Raw genomic sequence first — 23,389 nt, forward strand, 5'->3', positions numbered from 1 at the left:
AAAAGGATGGCATCATGACTGCTAATTTCAAACATATATCCTGTGTTTCAACTCTTAATTATCGGAGTAGTGATTTAAGTGGCAAGTTCCTTATTATTTTCACTCCTCTAAATATCAGTTGCGTGGTACCAAAAAGATACTATAACGGTAATACCAGCATCTATGGGAACACGGCACTGGGAGCACACATCACATGCAATTTAGCCACTTTAAAATTTATGATAAATACATCCCAATCACCAATCGGGGGACAGAAGAACAGTTTATAATCACTCAGTGAGCAGTCAAGGTGCTGCTGGTTTTTTTTCTTCCCTTTTCCTGTGTTCTTCCTTTTCAGGAATTCTTTTTGAAAGCTGGGATATGGCTGTAAATTACCACTACACAAAGGACAGGCAGCTTTAATAGCACATATTATATTTCAGTTTTTTTTTTAAATACATTTTGCATTTATGAAATAAACGACTACCACAAATACAGGTTTCTCAGATCTGTCTCCTCTACTCCTAATCATTAACTCCCAAACAACTGCTGGGTGGAGAATGCAGGGCCTGGAGAAACTGAGCTGCTGGCTCAGCTGTGCATCCATGTTCAGCAAAATGATGTTCACTTCTCCGTTAGGGTGCCCAGCAGCCATTCCAGAGAACAATGGCAGAACAGCCACTTAATTCAGACGGCAGGGAACACATACAAGCACCTTCACTCTCTGGGAAGTAGATGCAACAGTGGTATATTATTTTATACACTGTTCTTAAACTGCTGAAATCGAGCTGAAAATGTACTTAATGGGATATCAAAAGAAGATGTTTACATATTAGCCTGTATATCACTGGGAAAATGGTATAAGTTACATAGAGGTGGGAAATTAAACAAAATCCTTGTCAACAGTTTAAGAAATCACTCATATTTCTTTAATTAGTGCTCTGTCAAGAGAAGCAAAGCTACTGTCACTAAGCTATATTGCATTGAACCGTTTTTTTAAAGTACTATTACAAGTCATTGTTTTCCGCACAATATTTAAAATGTATGTTCCTACATATTTATATGACGACATAAGAATGTGTCTTCCTATGGGAACATTTCCACATACTAGCTAGTTAATAATCTATTCCTTTATGGTACTGTAACACTACTTGATGGGGCATAAATCCTCAATTACTACTGAAGTACAAATTACGAATAAATCATTAACAAATATAGTTGATAGTTGAGAAAAAAGATCCATTATGATTCATTAATGATGAACAAAAATGAGATCAGTATTTCCCTTGTGTTATTCATTACTTGTTCCTTAGTAGTTCCTTCAGTAGTTCACAAAGGTTTGCAGAATTAGCAAATATAGTAAGAAACATCGTACCTGCTTGAGACAAAACATGCATTATGATTTATTGATGATAAATTTATGTGAGATCAGCAACTAAGATTTAGTTTTTGGTTAATTAATACATAAGTAACCATATAATAGATTATTTGTGCCCCGTGAAGCTTGTACATGTCCCATTTTTGTTGATTACTGGTAACAGTTTTCCAGAAATAAGAGTTCTATGACTCATACATACAATATGCTTGATGGCTTCATGTATATCAAATGGAATACAGAGCAATAATAAATGTTTGGAAGTCGGATGGGAGGACTACAGATGTGTTTATTGTTGACAATACCTGGGTCTGCCAATGTAGCTGAGGCTAAAAAGACAGATAATGACAAAACCATAAAGGAGCAGAAACCACAGAGAGAACATTAGAGTAATGGGCCTTAAGAAAGGTAGCAAGGGCAGACACACATTGTCTTTGAAACTCAGTGTCCTAAATGACTCATGAAGAGAGGCCCTATTGAGACTGACTGAGCACACAGAACGCCTGGCCAATCCAAAGATAATTGACCAAGAATGGTTCTAATTAAATAATTACCATCCTTGATGCATTGAGAGACTACTGAGTTATGAAGGGCAAACACCTCAAAGCACCAAAATATTCTCATCCAACCAAAATGTCTGTGGCTGTCATATGAAAATGGGATATTTCTAAAGGCATTTGCTCCATGAATGTGATTCCCAGATGACTTTGATTCTAAGATAACTAGGGAGAAGCACTTCCTATAATCACACCGCGAATCAAAAGGTATTTCCCCGACCAGTCAGACTGCAAGATTTTACCAGTAAAATGCATGTCAACATTTACGACAACCAAGCCAAATTAACATGAATAAATATCAGTTTTACAAGGTACAGAAAAGTTATTTGCTAAAATAGATCGATTCATTTATTTCTACGCACCAATAAAGTACAATCTGTACCCCGCCTACACACTCTTCCCAACTCTCAAAAATCTTTATTAGTTTGTGTGACTTATTTCAATGTACTCCGGTTCACCAGACCCATGTTTGTGACTCTTCTTTCATGTGCTACCCCTTTTTGTGTTATCATACTTATGAGAAAGCACCTACGGTTTTGGCAGACCAGTCATAAAACCATTTGTATCCCCGTCTGGGCAATACAATGGAATCAGTGCATATAATTTCAATGTTATGTCTAAATATCAATTTTTTTGTCAGGCTACGGCACAGTCTCTGTCTATGATCTGTTCTCCAGAAAAGGGTATCTTAAATAGTAATGCTAGTACAAATAAAGGATGTAATATAATGTTTTGCTTTTTAAGATTGATAGTATGAAGGATCTTTGGGTAGCACAGTAGCTTCCTGTAGGCTTCCAGAGATGTTCCTTGCTGTGTTTATATTTCTCTGGATATTCTGGTTTCCCCTGTGGCTGTGAGCATGGTCTTTAACTTTATCTATAAGTAGGCCCATGCATGTGGGAATGTGTGCCCTGTGATAGACTGTCATCCCTACCAGGGCATCCCCTGTCTTCTATTCCTTGTTTCCTGCATTAGACTCCAGGCTTTTGTGCCTTGGATAAAAGGGTATTGGAGATACATGGATGTTTTACAGAATATTTTACACAATAAATAAACTTTTCAGTAAATTAAACATGTTTGCAAGTTTGATTATTTTAATTATTCAGCTGTAGCTCTAGGGCAAAAAGATTCATTATGAGACAAGGAAGTGAATGAGAGGAGCTTAATCTGTCATTAATTCCAGGATGGAAGTGAATAGATTTATGTGTCTGAATGCGTCTGAACATGCATGTTCTTCTAATATATGAGTGTGGCTGGATGTAAGAGCACAGCGGCGACAGTTGTTTGTCCAATCAATCACTCTGTTGACAGTTTGCTGTGAAGTAGGGTTGGAAATGGTTTGCCTCACGGGGAGGAATGAAGCAAATTAATAGACCATTACCCAGGCACTGACCCAGGAAATGAGGTTGAATCCACAAGACAGCATGTATGTCACTCTTACTCCCTCGCTACCAGGGCTTTGGGCTGGAATTTAATGCAATGACAGCTATCTGCCTCACCACAACACCCTATTATCCTCAATAATTCAATGATGCAGAGTTTGGTCAGAATGCTAACATAGTCCTACTTAAATATTGATGAATATAATATGACGAAACAGGGATAATAGGAACATAATGCAGATACAGGGTGGGGATTTTATCATTACCCTATAGTGAGGTTGCAGGGAGTGATGCCGATTTAAATCCATGATTATTGTCTTTTTGTCTCTGGTCACTGAGCTATTGAATATAAATGACCGGTTCAGCAAGTGATCTCTTATATGTGTATAAAATAACACCCCTAAAGATGGTCATGAATAAATCACAGTGATCTTCCTAACCCTGAGAGGTGGCTTGGTCATTAATATCCAAAAGGGGGTCATAAATGAGCCCTCAAAGACTATTACAGACACGTAGATCAGGTCCCATCTTGTTTTGGCTTATTCTGAAGTAGGTTGTTTGCATTAATATTTTTCCAAACTATGAGATGTACATAATATAGTATTAGATGTGGCAATTTATTCAGACAGGCAGACTAAAGGAAATTTAAAATTAGTAAAACTAAGATGAAAACTTTTTTCATTATTAGTTTCATACTCAATGTTTGCATGAAGACTACAATTACAAGTAAGATGTAAATGTTGGTGAAAGATGTTTAACGGGAAAGTAAAATGCCAATTACATAAATGGGGTAATGGATTGAACCTAAAAGCTATATTACATATTAGCTATTAATTACCTACTGTGCCTTGATCATCTGCTTCTAACAGAAAAACAATTATATTGGAGATGTTAAGTGTTAAGCATAAATTTTATGCCACATATTCAAATCTGTTTAGTCTCCTGTTGTGGTCAAAAAGATTTGCTCCAAAGCTCATATTGTATTGTCTGACAAAGCTGGTCTTTATGACATCTCTCATTCTCAAATATATAAATTGCATAAAGTCACAAGGTCTAGCACAGAGGACATTGTGCTATATACTCCTCAGTATAAACTCAGGAGTGTGACTTGGCACTTTGCAGACAAACAGTAGGTTCCTGCTTGACACCACATCACACCTACAGCTGGCCACAGCTGTCTCACTATTCTGCTGACATCTACTGCTCCGAATGGAATCAAGGGGAGTTTGTCAACATGTACTTAAAAAAACAACCCAGAGTACACTATATGGAGAAAAGTATTGGGACACCTGGCCATTACACCTACAGGAACCTTTATGACATCCCACTCTAAATCCATAGGCATCAATATAGAGTCGGTCCCCCCTTTGCAGCTATAACAGCTGCCACTCTTCCAGCCAGTTAAATTCTTCCACACCAAACTCACCCAACCATGTCTTTTTAGGCCTTGCTTTGTGCACTGGGGCACAGTCATGCTAGAACAGAAAAGGGCCTTCCCCAAACTCTTCCCACAAAGTACGAAACAGAATTGTCCAAAATGTCTTTGTATGCTTAAGTATTAAGAGTTCCCTTCACTGGAACTAAGGGGCCTAGCCCAAACCCTGGAACACAACACCATACAAGTATCCTTTCACACAAAACTTTACAGCTCGCACATTGCAGTCTGACAGGTAATGTTCTCCTGGCATCCACCAAACCTGGACTTGTCCATCAGACTGCCAGACAGAGAAGCATGATTTGTCACTCCATGAATGAAACATTCCTTTTGATTTCTTTATGCTTTGTTGGAAATAGAGTAATCCATTTTTGCATTGTCATTAAATAATGCTTTTTGTGGCACATAATGTATTTTATGCATGAAAATGAGTGATTGACACTTGGCGCCCCATATGAGAAGGCTGTGGCATTCTCTATGGCATACTGTATGTTGCGTATGTAGCACCCCTCTTCCTTCCCATGTGTGCCAGGCTTCCCATGAATCTCAAAAAGGGTGCCCCCTGAGTTCCTTTACCTAAATGTCTTACCCAGATTTACTAATTATAGCCATTGGGGAATAGTTATATGTATACCCATACATATACATGTATTGCAAACGAATACACTCAGAACAAACTGATGCTAAACTAACAATAACGTACAGTAAACTCAACAATACTTTACTTAAACAATTGTGAATAATGAAAATGAATAAATGATGGTTAAACAAAATACCGTTGGCGTCCTCACATTTGTCTGTTAACTTAAAACTCAGTACCTTGTACACACATTTAATCCAGATTACCAAAATGGATTCTACAGCACTGCACATTCACAATAAGCTCGATGGTGAATTTCGAAGCAGTAACCAAAATTCTATGCTGCAGGCCTGTTCGTTGCTTGTGATCTTGGAGGCCACAAACTAACACAGCCGCTTCGCTCAAGTGAGCCAAAGAAAAGAATACAGACTTCAATACCTCGTCGCCGAAGGATTAAAGCGGGACGGACGGTGTCCAGCAGCGTGTCACTCAGTTTCAGGAGTCGATTCCAGCTGATCTTTTCACGTCCCACTTCGTCAGGTGGACGATGGTTCTGCGACGTCGAGTAAAGTAGCACAGGCAAGGTCCCCACCTTGGCCAGTAGCTAACTCCATGGCGTTAGTTTTCAGCTCGGCCGACTACTTTTTTCTAAGCATGTCCTCACCACTAGCAACTGCCCCTTTACTTTTACTCAGGTCTGATACGCTACCTCTTACGGTTAAATGTCTATTGATGCTGGCGATTCCGTTTTCCTGTCTTCTGACATGATTATACTGCTGTCGGCACTTAATTGGATGATCTGACAGAAAATGAGGACACATTCGCTACTACCTCAACCCAGACCTGCATAACCTTGAAAAGCTTATGTGGAACAGTGCTACTCCCATAGATGATATACTCACACATTTTCACTACGCACACGAGCATGTCCATTTCCTCGATCCTGTTCGACAACCAAAGGTGCCATTGTAATAGCAATCCAAAATAGATCATGCGCCGCTGTATTTTATAGGTGAGGTGACGCACCATTCCGATTGGTTTATTGCATGATACGCCCAAAACACACCTCTGGATAATTAAGTGCGTTAGGAAAACCCTTTTTCCGCCTTGCGCTGGCGCGAACTCTGGTTTTTCCACCGCTAAAATAGCTAAATGGATTTGGACACGCCCATAGCTGTCAGTTCCGCTTTGCACTTTACGCTTTGTGTTAGATCGTCAAAATACAGCTTATGGAGTCAACAGAGCACTGGCAAGTTTTATGCACTATCCCCTCAGACTCCACACTGTTACTTTATGTGGTTTTCTAGTTTGCAGTGAATATCGGAACCATTTAATGTTTGCCAAGGAGTGCATGTGTTTCGTTAGACTGTAACCATGAGTGCCATGTAAATTGTTGGCCTCTCCGTCTGTGCTGCTGTTAGTATTAAACAGTGGCTGTTAATAAAGAGAGCAACTTCCATTTTAAAAGGGCTGTCATCTCCTTCATTAAAATGGTTCACACACTAGCCGCAATGTTCGTTTGCGCTCTGTATGCGGGCCTGCTGCATCAAAAACACTCTGTGCCCTCTAGGGTTGTGAGGTAATGTAGAATAACCAAGGTGGCAGCCTTGTTCGACTTCATTTTGTCCAGATATCGTTTGAAATATATGGGCAGCTCAAATAATATACAGTATCACTAGAATCCCTTTCTGCAGCGACTCTGTATGGGATGGATGGATTGATAAAAGCAATAATTTTCCCAAATAATTATGCTTATTGAATATAAATTAGGAAACCAAATCTTCACTGCTAACTCACTCTGTGAAACACTTTGTAAAACATGGTGTATTTTTGCTACAGCATGTCAGGACCCTTCTGCGCAAAGCCCATCTCCTGAGTATCACACAAAATCTCTCTCTTAAGTAGATTTGGGAATTTTCTACTTCCTGGTCCTGTTCATCGGTCAGCCCTGGCGAATTTATGCCACCAACACCATAACACTTAAGCCTCCAGTCTTAGACAAGCCAATTGTGGCTTACTGAGCAACATGGCACATCTCAGGAATCAAATGAAATACGGGGGAAGAGCAAAGAATCAGCCACTTCACTATCAGGTAGTTTTCTCATTCTTATGGTTTGAAGGGAGATGGTTCAGGACTACTGACTTTTTGAAATGTAGCCAGAAGGACAAGAGCAATAAAGTGGACTAATGTTCTGTGCCACAACTGAAAGCCATTCTGTTCCTTATCTTTGATATCAATGTTTAGTGGGCTAACTGTTCATGTAAAGAGTCAGGATTGTGGCTGAGTGGGTTCGCATGCTGTGCATGTGATCAGAAGGTCATGTACTGTACAGTACCATTTGGCTAGATGGAAACAGGCAGTTTCACAACATGTTGTGAGCCTCAACTCTCCTGTTTCACCAAAACTATTAATCGGGAGCTCCACCGGGTCAATATTCATGATTGGGGTGCTGTAGCCAAACCTTTGGTAAATAATACATTTTCACTTACAATGTTAAGGGGAAAAAATTTTTTCCATCGGACTGAGGACTGGAGGACATTGGTTGGGTCTGACTGCTGAACCATTCGTAGATGAATCAAGGATTGTTCCTATAATCTCAAATACGCACCCTTATTAGAAGAACAGGCTGTAGTTTGAATTGCGTACGCTCAGTAAAAAATACAGTAAATGAAATGGAATGACTGAGGTTAGAAGCATAGACAGACACCATTAGTATTACCAGGTAAGTACAGCCTTACTCCAGTTATTTACGTTTGCTGCAGGCTTGTAAATAGGTGGATGCTGCTCGCACGTTCATTGAAGACTAGAAACCAATCACGGATGGCAACTGAGCTGTAAAAATGTCAACAGAGATCCCTGTGTCACTATGCATGCTCAGTAGCATAAATCAGCAGTATGTTTTGTGCTGTGAGACACAGGGAAGACAAAGATGATTTGGAGGAGTTGAGTCTGGGGGAGAAGCCTCTCTAGTCATCAGTAATCAATTGTTAAGGGTATAACGACAGCCTTTGGTTTGTCAGGGAGAGACAGACAGGCACCAATGGTATAACTCTCAACATTATTCTGCTTTATTTGTTTCTGGTTAGAGAGCAAAGTGGTTATTTTTGTATGTCTGCCTCTCCCATGTACAGTATATCACGAATATACTGCAAAAATCCCCTTTTCTTCTTCTTCTCTTCCCCATATCCTGTTTAACTGCTTGTTCTCATGAGAAGATCCTGTGTCCTGGGCTATGCACAGTTGAACATTTATGTATTGTTGCCTCAGTTTTTTTACTTTCTCGCTGACAGGTTAAATCCTTTCTCCTACGCCGTTGACTGAACATTTTGAAAACTTCAGAGTTTCCATTAATTATTTTTAGGAGCAGACAGATGTACTGTAGTCATCTGCCCAGATTTCAAGAAGGCAACGTACCTCGCTGCCAGACCAAGTAAGACCTCGCTTCATTTCTCCTTCTCTGCCTCGCTGCTGCTACTGCTTTGAGTACTGTCTGGCATCCCAGAATGCAAAGCACACCTGGTTACAGGACCTGTTTAGCTCAAACTACACCTGGAAGTTGGGTTGGATTGAGGTTGGATCACATTCACACCACAAACGAACCACTCCAGAGATCATTTTCAGGTCCCCACATTTTCTCTGCATCCATAACAGAAGGGTCAAAGAACACTAGAGTGACCAAAACCTCCCCTAAGTACCACAGATGATGACCAAATGCAATAAGAGCAGCTGTGCGAACAGGGGTGTCTTCATAGCCTGAAACTTGTCCCTTCTAGTTCATTCCAAAGGTGTTCAAAGGGGTTCAGGTGAGGGCTCTGTACAGACCAGTCAAGTACTTTCACACCAAACTAACCCAGCCATGTCTTTATGGACCTTGCTTTGTGCACTGTGGCACAGTCTTGGTAGAAGAGAAGAGGACCTTCCCCAAACTGTTCCCACAGAGTTGGAAGCATAGAATTGTAGAAAATATCTTGGTTTGCTGAAGCATTAACAGTGCCCTTCACTGGAACTAAGGGGCCTAACCCAGCCCCTGTAAAACAACCCCATACCAATATCCCTTCTCCACCTAACTTTACAGTTGGCACAATGCAGTCAGGCAGGTGACGTTCTCCTGGAATCCGCCAAACCCATCCACATCCATCAGACTGGCAGACAGAACTGCAATTCATCATTCCACAGAACACGTTTCCACTGCTCCAGAGCCTAGCCAGGGCGTGCTTTACATCATTCCATCTGATGCTTGGTATTGGGGTTAGTGATGTGAGGCTTGCATACAGCTGCTTGGCCAAGGAAATCCATTCCATGAAGCTCCCACTGCACAGTTTTTGTGCTGGGGTTAATTCCAGAGGAAGTTTGGAGCTCTGCAGTTATTGAGTCAAAAAAGCATTTCCAACTTTTATACCTTACGCACCTCAGCACTTGGTGACCCTGCTCTGTTACTTTATGTGGTCTTCCACTTCGTGGCTGAATTTCTGTTGTTCCTAAACGCTTCCACTTTGCAGTAATATTACTTACAGTTGACCGTGGAATATCTAGCAGAGAAGGAATTTCACAAACTGCCTTATTGTAAAGGTAGTACCCTATGACGGTAACACTCTTGAATTCACTGAGTTCTTCAGAACAACCCATTCTTTCACAAATATTCATAAACCTAACCGCATGGCTACTTGCTTGATTTTATATACCTGTGGCAATGGGTCTGAATGAAACACCAAATTCAATGAGTAAGAGTTGTCTCTCAATACTTTTGTCCATATAATGTATAAGGTGCAAAGGTATTTTTAGCTTCATATAAAATTGAGGGAATCAACGTCGTTTTAGCAGTACAACATTATATGATGTGTAATCACCGAGCATGGTCCCCAAGACAAACTTTTTCGTTTGTTCTGATCCGACCCTCTGTCCTCGATTAGCATGACGCCATTAGCATGAACATGATGCCATGTGGTTTGTCAGCAGGAGTAATTATGCAATTACTGTCATGCTTTGCTCTGCACCGCAGGAATCTTTAAATTGCGTTAATTGATAGTGTTTTTGTGTATTTCTGTTTGTAGTAAATATCATAACCATTTAATATTTGCCAAGGAGTGCGTGTGTTTCATTAGAGTGTAAGCATGAGTGCCACGTAAATTGTTGGGTTCTCTGTGTTAAACAAATAGTGTCTGTTAATAAAGAGACCAACTTCCATTTTAAAGGAGCTGTCATCTCCTTTAATAAATGGCTCATACACTCGCAGCACTGTTTGTTTACTCTCTGTATGAAGGACTGCTACATCAAAAACATTCTATGCCCTCTAAGGCTGTGGCATGACATAGAACAAACAAGGTGGTAGCCTTGTTCGATTTCATTTTGCCCATATGTTGTTTAAAGTATTTGGGCAGCCCAAATAAAATATTACTAGAATCCCTTCTTGTAGCAACTCTGTATTGAAGAACCACACGCACGGGACTTGAACCAGCAACCTTCCACATGCTGGCACAGATCCCTATCCCTAGCCTCAGAGCCACAGATCCCAGAGCCAACCATTCCACCAGTCGACCAGAGAATGCAGGAAAAGTGGCCAATGAGTGCGTAGCATACTGTAAGTGGGACATCGTACAGAATAGCTAGAAAAGCATCCCAGGAGGCCGGCTCATGAAACTGGCATAGAGGGGAAAGTAGGGTCAGCCAGTCCCTGCAGCAACTGGGGTTAAGGGCCCCTCTCAAGGGCCCAATGGTGGCATCACTATGCTGACCGTGGGATTTGAACTGGCAACCTTCCAACCCACAGAGCTGCTCCCCTCCAACAAATCAATTTCTTTTTGTTTAATAAAATTTTTCAGTTAGTGCATAATTCCATGTATGTTATTTTATAATTCTGATGTCTTTATTTCAAAATGTAGAGAATAATCCTTTCTGGGTAGGTGTGTCCAAACATTTGACTGATACTGAACTAAATCTTCTCCTTTAACATGTTTTTTTCCATAATGTTTCATAGATTGCATACACTGTTGATATAAGATTTGTTGAAACATTCTTACCCTGAGAAATGAGGAACCGGGTAAATGAACCATGCAACTGCAACATCCTCCAGCTGGAAAACATTTCCCAGACACACAAAGTGGAAGAAAACAGAAAACTTGCCCCTGCACCAACAATTAGTTACTGTACCGGTGTAATATATCCAGACCTGTCATCATACAATATCAGAAACTGCAATCAGCTGCTTCGGCCATTACCAAAGTTGACTGGTCAAGATAAAATGTCTGGTACAGCTTATCCTGGCTTGTCTGCTCTTCTCTAAAGGTACTGCGTCGTTTGAATTTATATTGATTTTATTTAAGCAGGCAATTCTGTCCAAAGCACCGTACAAATGAGCAAGCAGCACAATAAATAGGCAGATATTTGTTATCAGTAGGGGCTTATTCATCATTTTTGAAATCAGCTGTCTCTGAGCAGCAGTGAAAAGAGACCAGGTGTAAATAGGTTTACTCAACAAAAATTAACATTTTTTAAATGGTGGTCTTAATCAGACTTATTATTTTCATTCATTAGTTCTCAAGAGATATGCTTTTTGGCTGAAAAGCATTATCCTTCTTTTCATTGAAACTGAGCATCAAAAAATTTCATGACCATGAATATTGCTTATATATTAATGTGTTGTCTTTTAGCATATACACTCAGGTGCTATGACTGTATAGGTGAGGAATCATGCAACGGGACTGAAAAATCTTGCCCATCTTCAGATTACAGATGTGGAAGAGCAAACTTCTTTGAGAGTAAGGGGGAGATCTGAAAACTTGAATTATGTCATTTTTTAAAAGTCTACAGTCTACATGAACAGATCAAAATTATGTTCAGATATTTTTTTCTATTTTGATTTTACTGGGAGAGATGGAATTTATGGTTACTTACCGTATGTTTAGACTATACCATGATGAAAGAGAACATGCAATAAAGTGAAAATATAAAGCTGTTTTTGCATTTATCAAAATGCATTTTTGTTCATTCTTTATAGAAATGGGAGGTAGAATTCACTGACTGATGCACTCAAAGGCCTGCATGGAGCCTAGTCAATGCTACTCTGGTTCTGTAAGCTCTGGTATGGGAGCTTTTGTGTACTGTACCACCCCGAGTGCTGCGACAGTGACCTATGCAATGGTGAAGACCACAACAGTAATTAAGAGGAACTACATCTGCCAGAATCAGCATCCGTCTTACATGTAGTCAAGACACTCAGGTTTGAGACCAAGCACTTTAGCTGGAAGTTCCTCAAATAAGTACATAAATAACTCTAGCAAGAAGAAGATAATGGGAGGGAGCATCACACACGTACACACACGTACACACACACACGTTCCTCTTTAGTGGTCTTTACATCAATACCTTTGTGGCTCAAATGTTGTACAACCACTTTGTATACCTCTTCTTTATTGCAATATCTATTAGTACCCACTCCCTAAATGGACTGAAGTGTTTTACTTGTTTAGAAAATGTGTGCACAAATTCTGTTGACTGTCTGGAAAATAAAATTTTTGTATGTCAGCTACAGGTAACAATTTCACTCCATGTATTTCTTACATTTTGCCACCAGCTCACATTATTAGTTATTTAAATGAAATAATGTGATAATGTATTGATCAGCCAAACATGGTATGGTAGTGGTTGAGTCAAAAGATATATGGATATATTGGATGGTTCCTGCAAATACTGTGGTGATATAAGTAATTAATTTAGGACTTTAGGCTTTGAAATGGCTAAGGTCATATCACTTAAACATAAATCAATCAACATTTGTTGACTGCCCAAGACTTTTGCGCATTATTGTATGTGTTATATTAATACGTTTCTAACATGTAATACAGTTTAGGTTTTAATGAATAGGACAGATAAAATCTACTATATTGTTCTGGGTTGTATTTATATTTTTGTGGGCAGCTACCTAAACACACTCATTTCTGCATTGCACAAACTGAGTTTTACGTAAAAGATGAATTTTGTTCAGCTCTTGCATAAAAATCTAATTCTGTTTCTAACAGAAATGACATTTCTCTTTTCGTTTAAGCAAATTTTTTCAGGTCATCACACAACATCAAGGGATGTGTGTCTGAGAGCCTCTGTCCATCCAGGGACGTTAAAATTCACCTGGGCCCTTTGCTGGGCATGAGTATGAAATGCTGCAAAGGGGAGCTGTGCAACAGCGGCCGGCGCATGGAACAGCGCCTCCCCCCTGCCCTGCTGGCCTTCCTCAGCTGCTTCACCCTCCTCCACTGAATCAGCACAACGCCTCCGCTCCCTCCCTTTGCTCCTCCACCCTCACCCACCATGTGCCTGAGCATAGCATGTTTCCTGTTCAATAGAGGAATGGATTCACTCACATTGTAACACATTTTACACTTGCCTATTTCTGTTTAAGCTATTATAGATTCAACTAATAATTTATTCCCTCATGATCCCGTAAAGGACATGTATATAAAAGATGATTGAAGGAATGAATGAATTTGGGTTTTTCTTTGCTAGGACAGTTGTGTGGATTATAGATAGATGTACTAATTTTCTATCCATTCACTTCCATTATATTGATTCCATTAAGAAATGGAGTATTTTTAAATCATGACGTAGTTTAGCCACATATGTGACTTAATGGAAATTTATACAACGGCTGAGCTAACAAAAAGAACCAATGAGTAAACTTTAATGAACTGACTTTTCTAAAGTCTCTGACATTTTCCTTTAATTTCCTTTAATAAGAAATGGGTCATACTCATTTCTTTGCGCATCACACTTTATTGTGATGTCAAGAGACATCATGTTGGTTGTGTAAATTGTAGTGATGGGACAAATGTAGCCAAGGCTTTGAAGCATGTGTTGACTGTGAAGGGCAGTCTCAGATGAAGCCTCATTTTGGGGCTCGTTTACAGTAGTTGTCAGACCGATCACATGATCGGCAACAAATGAGGTCTCACTCCCTACACAGACACTCTATTCGTTCATTGTCAGTTTCAAATCCTCCATAAACCGAAATGACATTCCAGGTATTTCTGTCTGGTCTCACAAGCATATTGCTTCCTTCTATGCTCACTAGCATTATTATCAATAGATCATTTACCCATTGTCTTAATAGAAGACAAGACAGATGATTTAACTATGAAATTGTAAGTAGTTTGACAAAAAGCATATTTATTATGTCCTTACTTCGCTTGTTTAAGAAGTATAACTAAATGGTTTAAGACCACCTAAAGAGAACTAAACAAAAACTAAACAAACACAAAAATATTGAATTGATATTACAATGTCATTTGCAGTAAAACTGGTTTGACGAACCACAGGCCTCTGTGTTGCACCATGTCCTCCTCTAAACTCTTCTGACCAGCTAGCTGGTGACTCTAGTGAGCATTCAAAGCCTTGAGAAATTAACCACTTTTCAACACAACTGGCTGGAAAATTTCAATGCTTCGGGAAAATTCATGTGACCATTACTAGTAAATTTGATAAGATATTTCTGAGAAAGCTTGCTATGTAATGCAATACAGTTCTCACTTCAAATCGGAAGTATGTTAATTAATTCTACAAACCCATACATGTAGTGCCCAGCAGGTGAATCACAGTAATATATCAATGTTTGACTTTGCTTCTAACCAATATTACATAATGGAAACTATAAAAGAAAAAAAATACTAAATTACACAACAACAGTGCCTCAGGCTGAGGACCGGGACCGGGATTAAATACCAAAAGTATTTACTGGTGTAATTAAATTAAATTAAATTAAATTCAATTCAATTCAAATTCAATTCAATTTACTGTGACATCGCACTTTTGACAACAGAGTCTCCGCACTTTACATGGGTGTGTTGTGATAAAGTGTAACATCATAAAGGGAAAATAATACAAAAAATGGGAAATGGAAAGACAAACAACTTGACGTGACAAAGAAATAAAAGAAAGCCAGATGACTACAGAGGAGAGGACCCAAAACTCCCAAGTAGGGAGAAAAAAAAATTCTGGGGGTCCAAGGTCAACTGCCCCCCCATGCAGTGATGTAATGCACTTGTAGTTCAGTCATACTTCTTAGTCCTGTTTAACCTGCCTAAACGATATAGTACATGAGTCCAGCCTATTAAAAAGAATCACAGAGAGGCTACGCTCAGTGATGCAGCACAGTGGGCAGTGGTTAGCACTGTCACCTCACACTTGTAGGATCTGGGTTCAGTTTGCAACAGTGGTGAGGTTTTTTCCAGGTTTCCCCCCCACAGTCCAAAAACATGGTCTGACTAAAGAGAGTTTCAAATTGCCCATAGACGTGTGTGAGTGTGCCCTGTGGTGGGTTGGTGCCCCACCCTGGGGTATTCCCTGCCTTGTGCCTGAAGCTTTTGGGACAGAATTCATACAAAGTGACCAGCCTGTAGCCAATGATATGATATGTTTTTCATAATTGAGGGACAGGGGAGGCGGTACTTTGGGAGCCAATCAGCTTTCAGCATGGGGCCATTGCATCTGTATAAAGTGGGGAGGGTCTCTTTGGAGTTAAAGCGAAGATGTCTTCTTGGTCCCTGTCATGTGTGATAGTCTTTGTTTTTGGACCCCTAATGATCTGGAGAAAGCCAAGCTTAAATTCTTAAATTCTTAAATTGCCTGTTTTTAAATGATTGTTCTCTTGAACAACTGGATGCTTTTTCCCAAGATTGATGTCACACCATCATATAGGTACGACTGTCAAGGGGCACTTAGACAGACTGCATTTTTATAAGGTTATCAGTTGTTTACCATCTGCATACTACTGTATGCTATGTTTAGAATCTGCATACTTTAGAATCTACATTCCTGAAGACAGTCTGATTAAATAGCACACTAATGTTTGACTTTACTGAACACAGCACTAATGACTTTGATCAGCACCAATCCAAGGTTTGGAGCTCATCTCAGATCTGCTTTACTTCGCTGACATCTCGCACCAGGGGAGTATCCAGCTATTAAAATAATCAGGGGCTAAGTCAAGTTTATCTGAGGCTGGACTTATTTTGTTTTTCATGGACGAGTGACATCGAGGGTAAAATACTCGGGGCGGGGCTTAAAATATTCAGGGCCATAGCCCCGCGTGATGCACAAACTCCCCAGTTCAGGTCAAGCCACCGACTGACCTCTCCTTTCAGAAACTTCCTTTGATTGTGGAAGGATTTCCTTTCAAAAACCTGTACAGTGAAAAGCCAGCACTAATGACTAACCACAACCTCAAAGCACTAAAAGTAAAACATTAAATAACCATCTACCTTTTATCATGCAATACTCACATGTAAATAATAATCTTCTCCATTACTAAAATCTTTACATTAACTTCATTAGATGCCCTTTTCCAGTGTACAAACTGACCTCCTTGCAGAAATTCATAAATTTTAAACAAAGCTATGTAATTTCCTCAGACAGCCACCACTTAAATGATTTAATGATTAAAGTTTCTGACCATGATTTTGATATTAAATACACCTATAAAGGGGTGGCATGGTGGTGCAGTGGGCAGCACTGTTGCCTCACACCTCTGGGACCCGGGTTCGAGTCTCCACCTGGGTCACAGGTGTGCGGAGTTTGCATGTTCTCCCCATGTCGTCGTGGGGTTTCCTCCGGGTACTCCGGTTTCCCCCCACAGTCCAAAAACATGCTGAGGCTAATTGGAGTTACTAAATTGTTCATAGGTGTGCATTTGTGAGTGAATGGTGTGTGTGTGAGTGTGCCCTGCGATGGGCTGGCCCTCCATCCTGGGTTGTTCCCTGCCTTGTGCCTATTGCTTCCGGAATGGGCTCCGGACCCCCCGCGACCCAGTAGGATAAGTGGTTTGGAAAATGGATGGATGGATGGATATACCTATAAAGTGCTACCTGTTATACGCAGGGTTGACCTAGGGTTAAATTTGGACCCTGGGCTTTAGGGTCCCCCACATCCCCACAGTATATTTTAGGGAGGGTGTCCCCTTCATAAGTTTTACCAAGTGACACATTTTTCTATTTGGGGGGGTGAACATTATGCATACCTGGTTTTTTCGCCAATCATCTTAGCTAAACACAATGGAAATGATAACAATCAAAGGAGAAGACAGCTAACTTTAATAAAAAAATGACATAACAGACGAAAACTGATGACTCACGACAAGTGACAGCATGAAGAAGGAGATGACGAGCAGACTGACCTTTTCCAAATGTTACATGTCAGCGGGATTTGGTGTCACTCTATGACAAAATGTCAAGAGTATTAAATGCTTTGTCCTCGATATGCAGTACAGCTAAATTGGTGCACACTTGCATCCCATCCAGGGTGTCCCCTGCCCTGCGTTCTCTGTTTCCTGGGACATTTTCTGAACTCAATGGGACCAAATATGCCAAAATAGATATTTAATTTTTCTCTAAAATTATGAATACATGAAATAATGGGATGGGTCCAGGTAGTTGGAAGTGAAAGAACCCCCCCCTCAAAGTTTCTTCATTGGCTGTATCGCCTTCAGTTTCTCTATTGACAGATTGACATGAGCACACTATCAATAACCCACCCTGTAATAAGACAGGGGAGCTAGATTATTCCCAGTTTTAGACAGACTGATGCTTACATAGAAAAATCCTGCTGTAATTGTTAACCAATAAGGAACTAATGCAGTTCTGGTTAGATGTACAGTACTGTGCAAAAGTCTTAGGCAGCCAAAAAAAAAAGTGTTTAAATAACTGTCATGTTGATGCAAAGCTATGTTGTTACGCCTGGCAAAGTGTGTCATCTTAGTGTCACGCCCAGCTCGTACGATCCTCCTGTGTGCCACGCCCCCCTGATTACCCACGTGTTCTTTCCCGATTGTACCCAGCTGTGTCTAGTTACTTTGATCAGTCCTGTGTATTTCAGTCCGTGTCTTACCTGAGTCCTTTGTCTGTCATTGATGTTGCTGTGCGTCAGTGTCCTGTCCTGCCCTAGCCCCTCAATAAACCCCCAGTTTGCCCCGTGTTCTGCCTGCCTGCCTAGTCTTTTGCACACGTGCCCGCACGATCGCCGCTCTCCCCGCGACTGATCGTGACACTTAGTCATTTTAAAACTTCTGTTAAAATAACCCTATTATTTCCAGCAACCATACAATACACCCGTGTATTTTTTGACCTGACCACTAGTCCACCTCATATATCTATTCAATATCTTCACTTTTTTAACTAATTAAGTTAATTAATTAAGCGTGAAAGTGGTGAAATTTAATAAATACATAGGATGGTTCAGGTGCCACTGAGAAGTTTGGGAACTGAAGTGGTGTTCATCTAGCTATCCAAATAGATATCCGTAACCTTTTAGAGAACAGAAGACATTTTTACTAGTTTTTATTGTGTTACTCGTAATTTTCATATGTTCATATGTTATGTTAAATTATATATTTTTTTGTTCTAAGAAAATGTGCACATTTCTTTTGAGTACCTAAAACTTTTGCACAGTACTGTATGTATTTAGCTTATCTACATCTGGGTTCACACAGATGTTGCACCTGTGTATCTATTACTTACAAATCTGATGTATTTTGCTCAGGTGGCCTGAAATGCATTTGGTAGCCAGGAATTTGCTGTTAATTTACTGCCATCAGAGAGCATTCAGTCTCCACTCCCTTCTTGCAAATAGTTTTTTGTACAAGAAATCAGCTGCTGTAATAGTATTGGTTTATCTATCTATCTATCTATCTATCTATCTATCTATCTATCTATCTATCTATCTATCTATCTATCTATCTATCTATCTATCTATCTATCTGTCTATCTATCTGTCTGTCTGTCTGTCTGTCTGTCTATTTTTAATTTCCTTCTTACTGCTTTTAGTTCCATGTATTAGCACCTGATTTATCATGCAATAGTGTTTTTTTAATGTCAAACAATTATTTCTATTAGGATTACCTAATGAGGTAGACCGTGAAGCAGGATGGGTGGCTTCAGGATTAAAAAAAAAATTAAAAAGCAGACGAGAGTGAAGAGGAACCAAAACAAAGGCAGTGTGGCTGAACACCGATAGTATGGCCACTACAACAAACCTAAAAACTAAGCACCAATTCCAAGGTGTACCAACTATAGAAGTTCCATTAATCAGGACCATGAACCCAAGAACAAGACATCAGCTAACCAGGACCAGAGACTCAAGAGAAGATGCCATCCCTCCTGAACTGTGGACCCAAAACAGAAAGCCAGCATGCAGTTCCATAAAACCAGTGACAATGCCAGCAACTCAGGAATAAAATACAAACTAAACTGCACTCAAACAGCCAAAACTGGATGATGATTAGTCAGCACATAATGCTTAATGCTGTTTGAATAAGATTAATAGCTAACCACCACTAGCTCAGAGCAAAATCACCCAGACTAGACCCAATTACCTAATCCAGTGCAATTAATGTTTTGCCAGTGCAAAACAGGACTAACAAAAAGCGAAGTGAAAATCAAAAGAAAATACAAAGTACAAACAAAAATTAATGAAATTTGCAATGTCTCTGCTATCCTTCAGGCAGGGTCCTTTGACTCTTATTCGGTGCACTTATACTGTACAATGCTACAGCTTCAAACAAAAACAGTGTGTGTGTGTTTTTTATTATTGTACTTGGAGTGTTTTACTGTAAGCATAAGCTTATATGCATATTATTCTTCCATTTAGAGAATGAGCGAAGAAAGTGGCAGAAATAGCTGATGAAAGCGAGGTTGCATTCCAATTTAGTGGCGAGGAAGACAATGCACTGCCTGTATGGAGAATGAGGATGAAAGTGCAGAGACAGGTATTACCAGTATAAGAAAGAATGGAAACTGCTAACAAAGCAATGACTGGCAGAGTGATGTCACCTTTGGGCCCGTGAACAAGGCCCTTAACCCCAGTTGCTCCGGGGTGCTGCATGATGGCTGACCTGTGGTCTGACACCAAAACCTGCTCTCATGTGTACAGTACAGTATGTATCTTGCGACAGGTGTGTATATGTGATATGAGAAAACTACCAATATTCCTCACAGGGATGAATACAGTGTCATTGTTTAATTATATTTTATAACTCTTTTCATTTATTTATAATCTATAGCATTATGCTCATAATGTTGTTTTTAGCAAGAATTCAAATACCAAAGCAAGCTTATAACGAATGTTCCTAAGATGATGACACATTGTAATGTAACTCTCTCTCTCTCTCTCTCGCTCTCTCTCGCGTCTTTAATATGTTTTTCATTGCTTTTTTTTGTTATAGATTATTGAAGTAAAGTTTGTTGTAGAATATAAGAAATATTCTTATACTCATCTCTGATTTCATTTACTATGCGATCGTAATCTGCACCATAGAGTGTTAAATTAGTCCTCTGGAGACGTTTAGGATACAGAGCAAACAGGAAACATGCGAACAGTAACGCCCTTCAGCTGGCTTCACCGGAAACACAAAGTGGAATAAAATCTCAAACCTGCCCCTGCGCCAACAATTAGTTACTGTAGTAGTACTGGTGTAATATCTCCAGCTCCAGAAGAAGGACCTGTCATCATATAATATCAGAAACTGCAATCAGCTGCTACAGCTGTTACCAAAGTTGACTGGTCAAGATGAAATGTCTGGTACAGCTGATCCTGGCTTGTGTGCTTTTCTCTGAAGGTACTGCGTCGTTTGCATTCATATTTACATAAAAGTGAGGAAGTAGCATAATATTTAAATATAGATATTTGTTATTAGGAGGGGCTTATTCATCATTCTGGAAATCAGCTGTCTGAGCAGCAGTGAAGAGAATGGAAAGAAAGCAGGTGTAAATAGGTTTACTCAACAAAAAATTAACGGTGGTCTTAGAGTTATTTTCATTGATTGGTTGTCAGCAGATATGTTAATTGCCCGAAAAGCATTATCCTTGTTTTCATTTAATTTCAGCATCAAATCATTTCATGACCATGAATATTGCTTGTATATTAATGTGTTGTCTTTTAGCATATACACTCAGGTGCTATGACTGTATAGGTGACGAATCATGCAACGGGACTGAAAAATCTTGCCCATCTTCAGATTACAGATGTGGAAGAGCAAACTACTTTGAGAGTAAGGGGGAGATCTGAAAACTTGAGTTATGTCATTTTTTAAAAGTCTACAGTCTACATGAACAGATCAAAATTATGTTCAGCTATTTTTTTCTATTGCGTTTTTATTTGGAGAGAGCGAATCTTTGGTTATTTACAGTATTTTTAAGCTACTATAATGAAATAAGACATAAAATAAAGTGAAAATACAAAGGTATGTTTTCACATTCGTCAAAATGTTTGTTTTTGTTCTTTCTAGATAAGGGAGGTACACTTCAAATACTGGCACACTCAAAGGCCTGCATGGAGCCTAGTCAATGCTCTTCTGGTTCTGTAAGCTCTGGTATGGGAGGTTTTGTCTACCACGCCGAGTGCTGCGACAGTGACCTATGCAATGGTGAAGACCACAATGGTAATGCTAGAAACAGCATCCATCTTACATGTAGTCGAGATCCTCAGGTTGGGGGCCAAGCACTTTAGCTGGACGTTCCTCAAATAAGTACATAAATAACTCTAGCAAGAGGAAGATAATGGGAGGGAGCATCACACACGTACACACACACGCTCCTCTTTAGTGGTCTTTACATCATTACCTTTGTGGCTTGAATGTTGTACAACCACTTTTTATACCTCTTCTTTATTGCAGTATCTATCAGTGCCCGACCCCTGAATGGATTGAAGTGTTTTACTTGTTTAGAAAATATGTGCACAAATTCTGTTGACTGTCTGGAAAATGAAATTTTTTGCATGTCAGCTACAGGTAAAAATTCCACTCCATATATTTCTTAAATTTCTCCACCAGCTCACATTATTAGTTATTTAAATGAAATAATGTGATAATGTATTGATTAGCCAAACATGGTATGGTAGTGGTTGAGTCAAAAGATATATGGATATATTGGATGGTTCCTGCAAATACTGGGGTGATATAAGTAATTAATTTAGGACTTTAGGCTTTGAAATGGCTAAGGTCATATCACTTAAACATAAATCAATCAACATTTGTTGACTGCCCAAGACTTTTGCGCATTATTGTATGTGTTATATTAATACGTTTCTAACATGTAATACAGTTTAGGTTTTAATGAATAGGACAGATAAAATCTACTATATTGTTCTGGGTTGTATTTATATTTTTGTGGGCAGCTACCTAAACACACTCATTTCTGCATTGCACAAACTGAGTTTTACGTAAAAGATGAATTTTGTTCAGCTCTTGCATAAAAATCTAATTCTGTTTCTAACAGAAATGACATTTCTCTTTTCGTTTAAGCAAATTTTTTCAGGTCATCACACAACATCAAGGGATGTGTGTCTGAGAGCCTCTGTCCATCCAGGGACGTTAAAATTCACCTGGGCCCTTTGCTGGGCATGAGTATGAAATGCTGCAAAGGGGAGCTGTGCAACAGCGGCCGGCGCATGGAACAGCGCCTCCCCCCTGCCCTGCTGGCCTTCCTCAGCTGCTTCACCCTCCTCCACTGAATCAGCACAACGCCTCCGCTCCCTCCCTTTGCTTTGCCTGCCACACCCCCACCAGCACCCGAATCGAGCTCTGTGTCACAGCACAGCTTGTTTCCTGTTCAGCAGAGGAATGGATTCACTCATATTTCGGCACACTGTACATATGCCCTTTTCTGTTTATACTAAAATGGATTCAACAAATAATAAATTCTGGAAGGTGTGTGTGATTAGTGTGTGTATGCCTTGTGTTGGGTTGGTGCCCCATTCTGGGTTATTCCCTGTCTTGTGCCTGTTGTTTCAGGGTTAGGCTCCAGGCCCCCGCGACCCTTTCTAGGACAAGTGATATAGAAGATGAATGAATGAATGAATGAATGAATTATTACGCATATTATAGATTATACATAGATGCACGAATTATCTGTCCATTCACTTCCATTCTACTAAATCCGTTAAAGAATGGAGTATTTTTGAATCATGTTCTTTTGACCACATACATGCCCTAATGGAAATGTATACACTGGTAAAGCAAATGCAAGAATGCAAGAACTACAAAGTAAACCTTAATAAACTGACTTTTGACTTAGATGACATTGTTTTAAGATATGTGCCCAGTTAAT

At 39.7% G+C, this 23,389-nt stretch overlaps 2 protein-coding genes across 5 annotated transcripts in view; one reads left to right on the forward strand and one right to left on the reverse strand.

Annotated features, from left to right (window-relative positions):
* rnf220b (ring finger protein 220b) overlaps positions 1 to 23,389 on the reverse strand; it is a 100,446-nt gene that overhangs the window by 34,751 nt on the left and 42,306 nt on the right. The gene's annotated exons all lie outside the window — the stretch shown is intronic.
* Positions 11,928 to 22,999, forward strand: LOC125744850 (phospholipase A2 inhibitor and Ly6/PLAUR domain-containing protein-like). 4 transcript variants are annotated; one of them, XM_049017166.1, is made up of 5 exons: positions 20,713 to 20,901; positions 21,226 to 21,333; positions 21,571 to 21,723; positions 21,958 to 22,071; positions 22,585 to 22,999. In XM_049017166.1, the coding sequence occupies exons 1-5, from the start codon at positions 20,853 to 20,855 to the stop codon at positions 22,791 to 22,793; spliced, it is 633 nt and encodes a 210-aa protein (XP_048873123.1). In that variant the 5' UTR covers positions 20,713 to 20,852; the 3' UTR covers positions 22,794 to 22,999. The 4 variants fall into 4 exon arrangements, 3 of the variants coding, with proteins under 3 accessions (XP_048873123.1, XP_048873198.1, XP_048873278.1); XM_049017241.1 differs by having other exon boundaries at positions 21,256 to 21,333; XM_049017321.1 differs by having other exon boundaries at positions 21,301 to 21,333.

This window comes from Brienomyrus brachyistius, chromosome 1 (assembly GCF_023856365.1).
Source record: "Brienomyrus brachyistius isolate T26 chromosome 1, BBRACH_0.4, whole genome shotgun sequence".
In the NCBI taxonomy this organism is placed as follows: Eukaryota; Metazoa; Chordata; class Actinopteri; order Osteoglossiformes; family Mormyridae; genus Brienomyrus; species Brienomyrus brachyistius.

Bases quoted from the DNA above. Each gene is read 5' to 3' on its own strand.
- LOC125744850 (XM_049017166.1), top strand. From the start codon at position 20,853: ATGAAATGTCTGGTACAGCTGATCCTGGCTTGTGTGCTTTTCTCTGAA. The intron at 21,334-21,570 runs GTAAGGGGGAGA...TGTTCTTTCTAG, and splicing joins AAGAGCAAACTACTTTGAGA to ATAAGGGAGGTACACTTCAA. The intron at 22,072-22,584 runs GTAAAAATTCCA...TTTTCGTTTAAG, and splicing joins TTTTTGCATGTCAGCTACAG to CAAATTTTTTCAGGTCATCA.